General features: G+C 41.0%; 1 protein-coding gene across 4 annotated transcripts in view; it reads right to left on the bottom strand.

Annotated features, from left to right (window-relative positions):
* Positions 1-13,949, bottom strand: part of RELCH (RAB11 binding and LisH domain, coiled-coil and HEAT repeat containing) — a 76,783-nt gene extending 62,834 nt beyond the window's left edge. For all 4 annotated transcript variants that reach the window (XM_042048991.1, XM_042048990.1, XM_042048989.1 and 1 more), the window contains exon 1: positions 13,254-13,949. In XM_042048991.1, coding sequence (XP_041904925.1) covers positions 13,254-13,734 — 481 coding nt within the window. In that variant the 5' untranslated portion in view covers positions 13,735-13,949. The remainder of the gene's footprint in view (positions 1-13,253) is intronic.
* Between the last annotated feature and the right edge of the window lie 6 nt (positions 13,950-13,955).

Consider the following 13,955-nt stretch of genomic DNA (forward strand, 5'->3'; position numbering starts at 1 on the left):
TAGACTCAGATTGATGAAACCAAGGAAGATCTGCTAAGGAACACCAACCCCACGGCCTGTTTCCCGCTACCATGATTTCACTCTGCCAGTAATGCTGACCCTCCTTCCCACACAAAAGCACACGCCCAGTACCGCAGCCCCTAACGCAAGAAGTTTCATTATCAGCAGAGTCACGGCACACAGGCACCGCCGGGCAGGGCGGTGCTGAGCAGCGCCCACAGGGGAGAGCAGCGAGCCCGCGCCACCGCCTCCCCTACCTAAAATGTCACCGAACGGAGTCTGGGGCCTCGCTACTTACCGCTGTCTTTGTAGGCAGGCATCAGCAGAGCTTTAACTCCTACAACTAATGTCATTGTCCGGAAAAATCATGGAATAACATCTTAGAACCTTGTATTTTACACTTCCATAAAGGACGTACCTGCTCCGCAAGGGATCAGAGGGTGTAAAAGGTACCTCCCTGCGGGCAGCACAACAGCCTCATTTGTTAGGAAAATGGGCAGGGCTGTCTGAAGGAAAGAAACCAAAGGGAAGGGCTGTGCTCAGGCACACAGCTCACCTGAAGAATGTGAAATATCATCATTTGTCTGAAGTACAAATAGTTGTACTCCAAGACACTGAGTGGAAGCATTTCAACTACAGCATTCAGAAAAGAGAATTATTTTCTGAATTGAAAGGGGAAAAGAAAAAAAAAATAGAAGAAAACATATACTTAAGTAATTTTTAAAATAAAAATAAAAATCTTAGCCTTAAGTTATCTGGCAAAGAATATCAAAGGAACTTCTTGTGGAGAAACTTGTGAAAAAGGAATACACTTTGGCTGAAATCTGCTTCTTTCTCAGAAAGAAATCCAATGTGACACAGCAGCAGGAACCCATTTTGTTGTCTTGGTATGTGCATTCTTACCAACAGTCTCCTGTGCATGGATTTTAGACTTATTTCTCTGAATTAAAACACTTTAGAATTAGCAATTCCTTTCTGCTAAAAGCTTTCCTAGTGAATAGTGGCAAAATAATTGCTGTCAGCTTCATGTTTCAGAAACGGTCAAAGCAAAGTAATAAGAACAATTTTGACAAGCAGGCACAAACAACTGCAGAACATGGATCACCTCAATATGGAACAAGAAAGTGCCACGGGTGCACAGGGAAGCACTGAAATTGGCTTAGGGTTTTCATAATTCATACTAGTGAAATTCCAGGAGACATATTGGGATAATAAAGGAGAGCCTGTGCACAGTTCTTGTCTCTTACCTTTACCACTGGAAAAGGATGAGCGAAATCAGAATGCCAATATTCATGTACTCAAAGATACTCAAAGTTAAGAAGTTATTTAATCCATTTGTTTAAAAATCCAATGTCTTTAATTTCATTTGTGAAGTTAAAAATCACGTTCAACTCTACATTTTGATTACTAACTTACACAATCTTTTAAAATATTGCTTCATTCCAGAGGAAAGGAATTTTAATTCTTTCCTTATTCCCAGAACTGCCACCAGATGACATGCAGATTTCTGCTGACACCTTCTGTTCCCTAGGCATATATCCAGCTCTCCCTACAAGTTGAGCATAAGTACCAAAGTAGGAAAATGTAAGGAAACCTCAAAGTGATACATCCCCTTCCACTGACATACATAATATGAGAAAGGTTGCATTTCATTCACTCTGATGATAAAGATTGTTTTTTACCAGCTTACCCTAAAGGACACCAACAAGGATCCTATTAGCCGTATTTTCATATTAGCCATATTGTCACAGTATGTGCATTAAGCAGAAGCAAGTTGCAGTCTTCTATAAAATCACATTAAATAACCTTTACATGCACATGACACCGTAAATCAACTAAAAACGCAGCCAAATTAAGCAGCATTACTTATTGACAGGAAGGCTCAAGAAAAAATATTTTTAAAATTAATGTTTTAGAAGCTGTTTGCATTTACTTTGCAAACATCCAACTGATCTTAAAAAAATTACTAGTTGATAAAACAGCCCAGTTGTAATATTTCCTCTAAGGTCGCAGGAAATCATATCATGTACTAACAATTAACCAAATGGAGCATATGAAGACCAAGAACTCCACATTTTTTCCTTGAAATTCAAAGAGAAGAAATTATACTATGCTTGTACAAGACAGATTCACTTTGCAATGCTAACTAAATGTTCACTTGTATTGAAAAATATTTGTAACCCTGAAACCAGACTATTGCTATATTTCAAACTGCTGGGTGAAATAGCTGGCTAACCACATTTTAAACTGATTGAAGAAATAACTGGCCACTGGAAGTCGGGTTTTGATTAGCATACATATGGAACTAGAAGTGAATCCTTCCCAGTCAGGATCAGACTGCAATATCCCACTAGATATTGCAATACTAGGACAATATATTTCCCAGTTTAAGCTAGGCTTTACATGAATTATATGGCTATATGGAGGATGAAACAGATGTAGGCAGATAGCTTACACATATCATAGGGAGATACAATCTTTTTTGGGTTTTTTTGAGATAGAAAAGGTCTGGATAATAACTTATACCCATCATGCTATATCAGGGCCATCAGCTGGACTCCCAATATCCACCCTCGCACACCACTATTTGGAGAAGAAAAAACAAACATGACTTTGCATTGAAAAAAAAACCCCAAAACCAAACAAAAAACCCACTATTTGAAGACATTCTACCTGATTGCTTAATACAATTTTATTTGTCAATTACTGTAGCATTATCAAATGGGAACACACAACATAGCACAGGCTTGGAAAAAACTGTTAAGAATATTCATGCTGCTGGATACTAGAAAGATTTATATCAAGAACTCTGAATATTCACCCAAGCAGAGCTCTGCTTCTAGAAGAATGGAATTTTTATTTCATTTAGTCTTTTTCTTTTTATTTTTTACTTTAGAGAAAGTTAAAATGTTTTAACATTAGTGTTAGAATTATCTTACGAGCAATTTAATCCACTAGTAGTAATTTCATTTGACAATAATACACTCTCTTCACTAAATTAAATTTTCACTACATAGGATTTCACTAGGGACAAACATTCAACAAGGCATCCCAGTTCAGAGTCAGGTACAACCCTACTTAGAAGCCATCTCAGGTTAATGCCTTCTAGCTTATCCTGAATAAAACCAGACGTTGAAAGTTACATAAGTGAATGACTGAGGCTATCAAAAATTATTGCTTAGCATCATCATCTTGATGGCTACTGCTAAGTAAGAAAAAACCCAATATGACTCCAGAATACAATTCTTGGCAGCAACAGTTCAAATTCTTGAACTGGGCATTGAAAACTTGTTTGGTAAAACAATTATTAAAATAGGGACTTGCTAAGGTTTGATTGAATTATGAATTAAAAACCAAAACAAAACAGGATTATTCAACCCACAAATACACTACACCTTAACACACGGCAGTAAACTAGACTCCAAAAATTATGAACTATCATACAAAAAAGTTGTTGGGGATTATAAATGTCAGAAAAGCATGCAATTACAGCTCTATGTGGAAGAATTAAAGTAAAAAACCCCCAACTTACTCTGAGATACTCTTTCAGATCTATAAAATGTGAGAAGCTATAAAAGCCCCCTACCACAATGTTTTTTGACCAACAAGCTTTAAAATAATCATATAGTTCCATTAACTTTAGAAAACACACAAGTTTTTCCTGATGACCTGTGCTATTCCTACGAGCTAAGCTGTCCCTCCTCCCAATATACACATAAACCCCTTCTTGCATGGGGGAACCTCTGATGGAAAATTCTCCATCTAAAAGAAAATTATGTCACGAAGAGATCAAAGCTGAAACTTTAAGGTGTCTGGAAATCAAAGGTTGGAAAAAAATTTCACAGACATCTTGCAAAGGACAACAGTACCCACATTTTATGTGGTATAGCTTATCTTTACTTTTAGGACACCTACCTAATTTTTAAATGCAAAGACACAGGCCAACTAGCAAGTACTCTGATAACAGATCCCAACTGAGAAGTTTCTATGAAAATTACTCAAGTCTGACACTTTTTTCCTTTCTTCTCTGTGCTACAGATACAATAAAAGAACTATTGAAATTCAGACCTAAGGAAATGCAGATGTATAAATACACATTTTAGGTCTGTTTCTGTTGGCAGTAAAAAAGTCTGCAAATGAGGTATTTTACCTACCTTAAACATTCCAGACCTAGAGCAAACTAGCCAGTAGGGTCATGCAGCAGATGGCCTGCTCTATTCTAGAGATACTGGTCTGAAAAAACCATGTCCTTCAATAACTTGTATTTTCAGCTATCCTGTACAATATCATAGGCACAAAATAGCAGAAGCCAAGGAAATGGGACAGAGGCTAACTGGGAAAAAGAATAAATTTCTTCTTGTATTTATCTGTACATGTTTAAGTCCCATATTAGTCCCGAACCACATATATGCATATGTGAATAAACCAAATTGTGAGAGAGAGAGCACATGTGATAGAAGGTGTGGGATAATGTGAAAACCCAAAGAGTTTTAATGAAGTCCTTTCTACATTAAATCAAACAATCAGGCATCATTAACCCTTTAATAAGTGATCATCAATTCGCAGTTTGTATTTGTGACATTATACAGCAACTGAAATAGATATGTTGTGCAGTACGTATGAATAAAAGAATTAAACTATTTAATTTCCCATAAATGATACTGCAAAGTTATTTAAACCGTACCACATTTCACAAGACATCTTTGGAGCAATATTTCTTTGAAAAGTTTTAAATGTCTGCTGCATTTAAAATTTCTGCTATGTTTCAACTTGTTCCAGGCTTACTGATGCTGGCTCTTTCAGCAAAGCAAACTTGATCCATTGCAGCAGACATTTGATCTAGCATGCAACCTTTACAGTAGGAACAGACTTATGTAACTATTTTTTAAACCAACTTGAACTTGTAGAGTAAATTTTACCAGATCGACACATTCCACATCACTATGGTAACTCTGGGATGGAATAAAAAGTCTTAAATTAATTCACTGTATCAGGCACTAAATTGTAAGCACCTGACCTACCAACCTTGCTTTGCAACTCAAGTGCCTCTTCTGCTCTCTCCAGATGTTCTTATTCAATGAGACCTGCAGAATTTTCCAAGTTGGTATACTCTGAAAAGAAGACTCCATACCCTCATCAAATGAAAACAAAACTTAGTTAAGTAAAGCTACTAGAATAAAATTAACTTCCAAGCTGTCAGAGCAATCTACTTACCAATTACCTTGAACAGACATTCAATACTACTCCATGATGGGCAGCAGATTGAAAACAGATGATCAATACACTTACCTACTTCATATTAATAGCAAATTCTAAAAATTCATAGGAAGCATATGAGGGTAAACCCCTAAAGCTGGTTAGGGAAAACTAACCTGTGCTTGCTGGCCAAGAACACAAAAAAATCCCAAGCAAACAAGATCCCACCAACCAACAACAAAAAACCCAACCACCAGATATGTAAAACAAATATTTTGCAGATACATTGCAATAAAAAGGTATTACTCTCACTCCCATGACAGGCACACTGCAGAAGCTCATCAGAAAGATGAAATTACAAGTAAAAAATAGATAAGATCGTGCACCCTAGCACAGAAATAACAGGCTCACAGAACTAGGTTACGATACAGATGCACCCGGGCTGATCTCCTGGAGAGCTATACCAAGACCAGGCTGCTTTTAGAGGGAGGCTTACTGCATAGACACTCTCAGGCAGCATCCAAATTAGTGGAGTCTGAAAGAATTAAGCCAGTGCTGCACAAAGCCATTTGAATGTTTCTGCAGTGAACACTTGAGGTCCAGAGGGGTGTGACCTTGGGGAAAGCATCAAACCCAGCCTGACTCCCTACACATGTGCAGGGAGTAGCTCAAGCTGCAGTGTGCTTGAGCAAGCAGACCTTCCCAAAACAGAACAGCTAAGGGACAAGCATGGCATGAAGGTACTTCTTGCAGCTCGTGAGCCCAGCTGACTTCAGCAGAAATCAGAAAGCATCAACAGCATCAAATTAACTCCATATGCTTGGGGCTGCAGCACTGCATTGTCCAAAATGTATCCATTAACTTGCACCACAAGGATTTTTCCATTTGTTGCAGTAACCCAGCTTTCCGTTATATGCTAATATCAAGCAAAATTGTATCGCTTTAGTCCTTAAATGGTTCCCCTTGCTGAAGGACTACTTAAAGCGCATAGGTAAAGTCTATCTTCATTCTCAAGCACTGTATTCTCTCAGGTTTTTTTCATATTTAAATCTTGGTAAGTTCTCATTTGCCCACTTTCTACATTTATCTTAGGATAGTAGTAAATTTTCCAGTTAACTTTTAACTTGTGTCCACGTAGTCTCTAGAGAATTAAAAAAATAATGGAAAATAGCAACTGGAGATCAAAGCATCTTTCCTATGAGAAAAGGCTGAGAGAGATGGGGCTGTTCAACCTGGAGAAGGCTCAGGGGGAGTCTCATAAGAAGTACAAATAATTGAAGAGGGGGCACAATGAGGACAGAGCCAGGCTCTTCTCAGTGATACTTGTGACAGACCACAGACAGTGGGCACAAAATGAAACACAGGTGGTTCCTTTGGAACATCAGGAAACACTTCTACTGTAAGGGGACTGAGCACTGGTGCACATTACCCAGAGGGGTGATGGAGTCTCTATCCCTGGAGGTACTTAAAAGGCCATCTGGACATGATCCTGGGAAACCAGCTGTAGGTCACAGTGGTTCTGCTTGGGCAGGAGGTTGGACCAGATGATCGCCAGAAGTCCCTTCCCACCTCAGCCACGCTGCGATTCCGAGATAATTTTTGCCATGATTTCTCTTACTCCAGAAGTTTTTTTCAAATAACAAAACAGCTCGTGGCTTTCTCTCTTCTCTAACATCAAACAAGGTGAAAAAGTACTTGTTATATAAATACAAAATTTCTGTGACTTTTTATGTAAGAGTATTTCCTTCAATTAAACAACAAAGTAATCAGCTGCATCACCATCGTGCAGAGATATATTGCAGGACGGGAGGAAGAAAATTGCCTCTACCCTACAGTGCACTGGAAGAAAGAGTTCACTGTTTCTCAAAAGCTTTTTCAACTTTGTCTTAAAAAAAAAAATTACAGTCTTTTTAACTATTTGTCCAACACACTCAATATGCTTAGTGCCATGTCTCAGGCATTCACATCATAAATAAATAAGGCCTAAAACCTTTATTGAATTATGCTATGTTTTAGCCTGTGCTAGAGATTTCAACTCAGTTGCTCAAATCGGCAACTTTACAATACACTAGAAAACCAAATACAAGTAGCACCCTGAAGACAGGAAGTTGTCAATTTGAACCAAACAATATAAGGTTTCAGGACTAACCGTTACATAAAAAAAAGCCCTTCTCATGGTGTACTTTAAAGAGCTCCATAATATAAATTACCTAGCTCAGATTTTGCAAAAAATCTTAATTTAGTTGGGAAGTGTAAGAACATCCTGAAAAATACTTTTTCCCATATTTTCATTAATTCTGTGTTTATAGAACATAGAAGTCCAGTATTCACAAGTTTTCAATTAGCAGAGATGAACTGCATACAGATCGGCTTCCAACATAGCTGATACCAGTAGCTACATGATAATAACTTGCTTCCAAATACTACACAAACCTTTTTTATCAGGTAATGAAACCCATGTGAAATTTTCAGCAAGCATTCTCTCACCTGGACAGTTTATGAGTCACATCTTCAGTCAAGAAAAAGGTAATTCTCAGAGGGGAAAAAAAGCTACAGGAAATTCAATGTAACTTATACGGAATTGAAATTACACATGGGAGAACTTAGAAAAGTTGCCAGTGGTTGGTTCTGAAATGCAACGCTCTAGCTCAACGTTCCAATTTCCTTCTTTCCACCTACCCAAAACCCAAACCCCAATCTCTGCTTTCCCTAACAGCAAAACCATCAGAAGGATAGTGTGCTGCTTCAGCACAAATCCAGCTTGTCTTGCTGAAGCTTTCAGCCACAGGATGGTTAAACTCACACATAACTGAACCAGCTACAGTGCCTATACAAAGAGGTTCACTTCTGCTTTCCCCAACATCAAAAAGTAACAGGAACTCTGGCACAGGAACAGAACAGAAGTCAGGACAAAAGCAATTAAATTCCCCATATCATAGCTGTGAGGATCCTAAAAGAACCAGAACATGCACTAAGTTACTACAGGGGAAAGAAAATACAATGTAGTCATCATAGTCACTCATTACTCAGTGGATAACTTGATATTTACCTGCCTAGTAGTAGTGGCTTCTACTCTGTCCTCCTTGGTCCATAACTGCAATGATTATCATGCTACCTTATCTTGTTACTTCTTTGTGTAGTTACATACTTATGGGGACTAACCTGTCTCCTGAACAATCTACCATTATATCCCGAATCAGCCCAACAGAGACATTACCCAAAGCTTAGACTCATCCATCAGGGACAGCTTCCAGCAGACCCAGTTTTAGTCATTTGACAAGTCCAACAGTTGCAAAAGCCTTAAGAAGCTTGTAAGCTATGAAGTGCATGTCACTGAAAACTTGTCAGAAACACCAGTGTCGGTCAAATGGAGTGGGTTTAAAGCAGTCACAACAGGAAAAGTTCACCTGGCTTCTGTATCAGTAAAGCCAACATCAGAGCACTATGAAGCCTCTCAGGTTTCATTCAGGCATGACTCTTTTCTGGCACGTTTGAAGTGAACTCTGCTTCCCTTCAGCATTATGTACAAACCTCTACTCTTTCAAATGTTTTCTGTACTTCATTAAAAGTGACAACCATCAGCCTTTCCCATCTGTTGACACCAGCAGCTTTGATTACCTATTTATCCGCACCTTTCCATCATGTCCTTTCTCAGGGGAGCACCTTTTCCAATTCAGGTAGAAAAACCACTCTTACCCACAAGCTACCATTCTACCTCCCAGTATCTGCAGATACAGCCAACAGGACTAGATATTTTTGCTTGCTTTCATAAAGTAACAAGCCAAAGTACTTGAGCTGACAAAACCAAATCACCTAACAAGTAGTCATTAGAATAAAAATTATTTGCCGTCTTCCCAATTTCCTGTCTTATTTAGACTACTTAAGCTGAGGTATAATGAACTGTTCGGAGGTAGCCCTGTTCTGCTCTATTTTCATTCAGAACATGTTGAAACACCAATCACGGCAAAGCCCCGCACAAAATTACAAAGTTTGTGATTTGGGATTGAGAAGAGTTGTTACCAAGACATCCCCCTCTTACAAAAGTAGAATCTGTACACTCTTCCTGCTTGGCTTTTTGCAGTAGGATCCATCTGAATTTCAAAGGCTACAAGCAAAAAGAGCAATGCTTCACAATATTCCAGCCCCTGCCCCCCCCAAATCCCAAGCCTGCCCCGCCAAAAACCCCAAAGGAAAATCAAACACCCCAAATCATAAAGAAAGCCAGGAGCTTACTATGAAGAAGCAGCAATACTTTATATCTTTGTGTTCACCGATGAGGTTAATCTAACTGGAATCAAATCCCTGGAAAGTTATAAACAATTTTATTATGACAATAACTAGAGAAAAATCATCTCCTGAAAGCCACAAATGTAACGTAAGAGCTCAAACGCCTTCCTTATGATTTTCATTAAAGCTATTTCAAATTTTGTGAACGCTGAGCTTTTGTAGCCATTAAGAACAAAATAAACAGCAAATTTTAAGAGTAACACTAGTTCTACCAGTATAAGCTGCATTCCTTCAGGAAAGGGCATTCATCAAACAGAGCAACCAAAGGGCATCATGTCAATCAAATTTAAAGAAGTTTTCTTCACTCACTATGCACAAGCTTGAATTATGGTCATGCATATAATAAACACATTTGTGGTCCAGGAACTCAGATGAGACATTTGAGCAACAGTTTAAATTTTGAGTGTCTCAATTTGTACTGTAACTTCTTATGCAAAAATGATAGGGACAAAAATTTATATTTAATGTGTAGGTGGTAACTAAAGCCTTGTAAAAGATCTGAATACAGTAAGAAGGAGGGACTTCCAAACCATACCATTCACATGACCAGCATTAGTAAAGTGGTATCAAAATGATCTAGCAGACACGGAGCAACTGCTATTGTAAGCAATGGAAGAAGATCTCAGAAGTTTGGGAACATCTAGCTGAGATACAGGACACGAAGGATGACTGTACCCAGGTGCTGTGCATCTAAAGGAATAGTGTTACTTCCTTCACAGCTTGAATTTGCTTCAAACTAGAAAAGCAAAATTGCTAGACACAAGATACATTTCCGCATTTTTCATTACAACATATCTTAATCTCAGTTTGTAGATGTGATGTTGCTGCTGCTGATGGAAAAAGGAAGGGTGTTTTGCAAAGTAAGAAATACCAGTCATCTGTCATTTGCTGTTGCAACCAAGCACTCTGAAGCACGGTTCAAAGACAAAACAGCTTCTAAGTCACTCACTAACCACACGATGCTGGTTCAAATCCAATGACACTTCAGTAAAATCTCTTTGTAACAGTCTTTGAAGATGAAGAGAAGAAAAAAAAGAGCACACCAAAATAAATTCCAGCATGCACTCAGAGTTTAGACTGGCACTTCTTAGAGTCCTTTTAGGCAATGAACACTTGTACGGGAGTTCTCCCATTCTGTACATAAAGTACAAAAGCTTTCTATTGCTCAGTGGAAATCCTCAGGCAGCATTCCAAACATACTTCACATTCAGTAAGAATTGCCAGTCATACTTTTTCTGCATCCACTCAAATTATGAAAAATCTCAGAATAAAGCCAGAGAAATTCATCTTACTTGGGGGTTGGGAGGAGCAGGTACAAAGCTAGCACTGAGAAGAAATTCTGACTTTAGAAATCAATAGAAACAATTTTTTAAACAATGTGACGCTTTTTTTTCACTGAAGCATAAAATTCACACGACCTTGAACTGGCAATCATGCCAACCTGCACTACTTTCTACATCAATAGTTTCTATTAAGAAAACTAGTAGTTTATTCTCAAATACCTTTGGGCATGTTAAAGCAAGAGAAGGTACGTGCACAACTCTCTCATACGCTCTCTGCAAGTCTCCCTGTGAAGATCCACAAAGTTGGGTCTCTCAACACAACTGGACATTTTGACAAACTTAGGAAACTGTTCAGATTTATTCTTGGATCTGAACCGTAGCTCAGTCATCTACCTAAATCAAGTAATACTAGATGCTTAAGAAAAAAGCGAGGGAACTCTTCCCAAACCCATGATTTTCAGCCCACCAGAGTCTTCTGCAATCTACTTTTTAGTAGCTGGAAAATGACATAACTGCAGAAGCATGAGATTATCAGCTCTTGTTCAACCAGAATCCATCTGAACAGCACTGTCACAATTGCTAGCTCAATGCTGGACTCCAGACTGCAAGAAAGTGTGACGGCACTAAGCTAAAAAAGCTGCTTGAGCTATAGAAAAATATTTTTTCATTGTTCTGCATCTGTCACCTTTCAATGTCACTTAATGTGAAGTGCCTTTTGAATCACTGTTGAAACAAAAAAACCCCTTTGAAATGCACTAACCTATTGTAGATATCAGATTTGAAGGCACCCCTTTAGGATAAGGTCTAGCATGATATTAATTTTAGCACTTCAGTATTAATAAATTTGTCCAAACTAAGTGTGAGTCTCCCCTTCTCTCTCCCCCCACTGCTACGGCCTCCTTCCTCCTTTTTTTTATAGGGACATCCCACAGGCATCTAACCATTAGCAGGTCAGCAAAATAATAATTAAGATGTTCTTACATAAGTGTACATTGGTCTAAGACTGCAAAAGGTCATTTTTTTTGTGCGCATAACAACACAGCTACACAGGCTGCTGTTTTTCTAATTCTGGAGTATGCGCAGTATCAGTAAGTGGGAACAACGTTTTATGTTAACAAAGAAAAGAGAATATTTGATCAATCAGATTAATCGACTGGAATCCCCAAGGAAACACCTTGGGGATGAAACAGAAATTTGTATCAGTTCAAAGCCCTGAAGCACAAGTTTTTCCAACATTCACTAATCATATCACGAAGACGACCACATTGACGATCTCAGCTGGACAAAGACAAGTATGAAACTCTAATTATTCATAAACAAGACAAGCAGAACATAAACAACACAGCAGGAATTTTAAAAAAAGCCATACATTTTTAAAAAGATCTTGAAATGCACTAACAAGTTGAAGTTTAGATGCCTCTATTATCCCAGCCCTCCAGATGCTATTAGTTATTTCCAAAATTTAAGTGTAACTTCGTGTCTTTGCAACATCAGAAACTCTTAAAAGAAACAAAAATACAGGACTATTTACAAAATGCCTTTAGGTATCTTGGCAAACACATAATTAAGTCTTTCACTTGTCTGCTACCCACAATTCCTTTCATTTCAATACCTTCCCCCGAGTTCATTAAGTCCTCAAAAGTCAGATGGCTGGGCAGCTTCTGTCTCCCAAAGCCACTTCCACAGGCTATCTCCTTTGTAGGGATCTTACGTTTCTTGACAGCAACACTGACAAGACACACAAGTGATTTTTTTCTAAGCCCTGTGTGCTACTTTTAAAACTCAAAAGCTTTTAAGGCCAGCTATGCAACAACTGTCCCAATATCTGCACTCCTTTTGCTCCCTGAAGTTATACCAACTCAGTATATTTACTGTTCCCCATCTCCAAATCCCAACATGGCTAACCAAAGATTACAGACACTTGGTAAACATAGCAGCATTAATTACAGGAAGCATCGTATTAGTTGTGCAAGACCTCTGAAACTCAGACCTATCTTTAGATGCACCAGCAGAAATAACACCCTAGCTCCTTATACCCCATTTCTGACAGTTTTTAGACTTCAAATGTAGCACTCACGGCTTAACACCCCACTCTTTCTCCTACAACCGTATGACTTATCACTTGGCAGTGGGCACTAAAGGCACTGCTGAAAATCAAGGCTGAAATTACCATTCCTCACATTTCTTCCGCATTTGGCAAACACCCGTGACGTTCACAGGGATACCGAAGCTCGATCAAACTACGCCTGTGGGACCAGGGTAACACGGATTCTGGCAGCCCACCTCCTCAGCGCCCGCCTGCCCCACTCCTACAGCCTCCCCCAGTCCCACGCTGATTAGAGAGAGAGCAAGGAATGACTGGAACAAGGAGCGATGCCAAACGCCTTTCCCGGCCGCCCAGCGACACCGAGAGCCAACCCCGCCCAGCCCCGCGCTCCCATCGCCGCCTCCCGTAGCCCCCCCCCGCCCCGAGCCAGGGTCACTTACTGAGCTGCCCGGCCCCGGGCTCCCGGCCACCAGCTCCCCCGAGCCCGCTGCCGCCGCCCAGGCTGCCCAGGGCCCCGCCGGCGGGCGGCGTGCCGCTCTGCCGCTCGAAGTTGCCCGGGTTGGAGAAGAAATCGCGGAGCCGGGGCAGCTCCCGGCCGCTCTCCAGCAGCTCCGTGTGCAGCTCCAGCGCTGTCAGCAGGAACTGGTCCCGCAGTAGCTGCGCCGCTATCGCGTCCATCGGCACCCGAGGCAGCTCCCCGGCCCCCGCGGCAGCATCGCCCGGCGCCGCCGCTCGCAGACCCGGCAGCTCCTCGGGGCTCCCCGCCGCCGGCTCCGGCTGCTGCTGCGGGTACGCCGGCCCGCCCGGTTCGGTGCTGCTGCTGCTGCCGCCGCCGGCCCGGGGCTCCTCGGGCTCGTCCTCCTCCGAGTCGCTGAGGAAGGGGTTCACACTGCCGCCCCCGCCCGCCGCCACCGCCGCCATCTTACAGCCCGGCGCGCCGCGACCGCTGCCGGGGCGCTACCGCGGCAGAGCCTGCGCGGAGACGCCGCCGCAGACGCCCCTGCTGGCGGGGCCGGGACCCGAGGCGCTGCCAGTCCCCTGCGATGGTGTTACTGATGTTGACGACGCTGCTGTTGCTGCGGGCGCTGCCGCCACTGGCGGCCACAGCGACTCCCGGCCGCCTCCTCGGCGGCCTCCCACCC

This window comes from Corvus kubaryi, unplaced genomic scaffold (genome assembly GCF_017639235.1).
Source record: "Corvus kubaryi isolate FWS band 111438036 unplaced genomic scaffold, C.kubaryi_AGA036_p1.0 69, whole genome shotgun sequence".
In the NCBI taxonomy this organism is placed as follows: domain Eukaryota; kingdom Metazoa; phylum Chordata; class Aves; order Passeriformes; family Corvidae; genus Corvus; species Corvus kubaryi.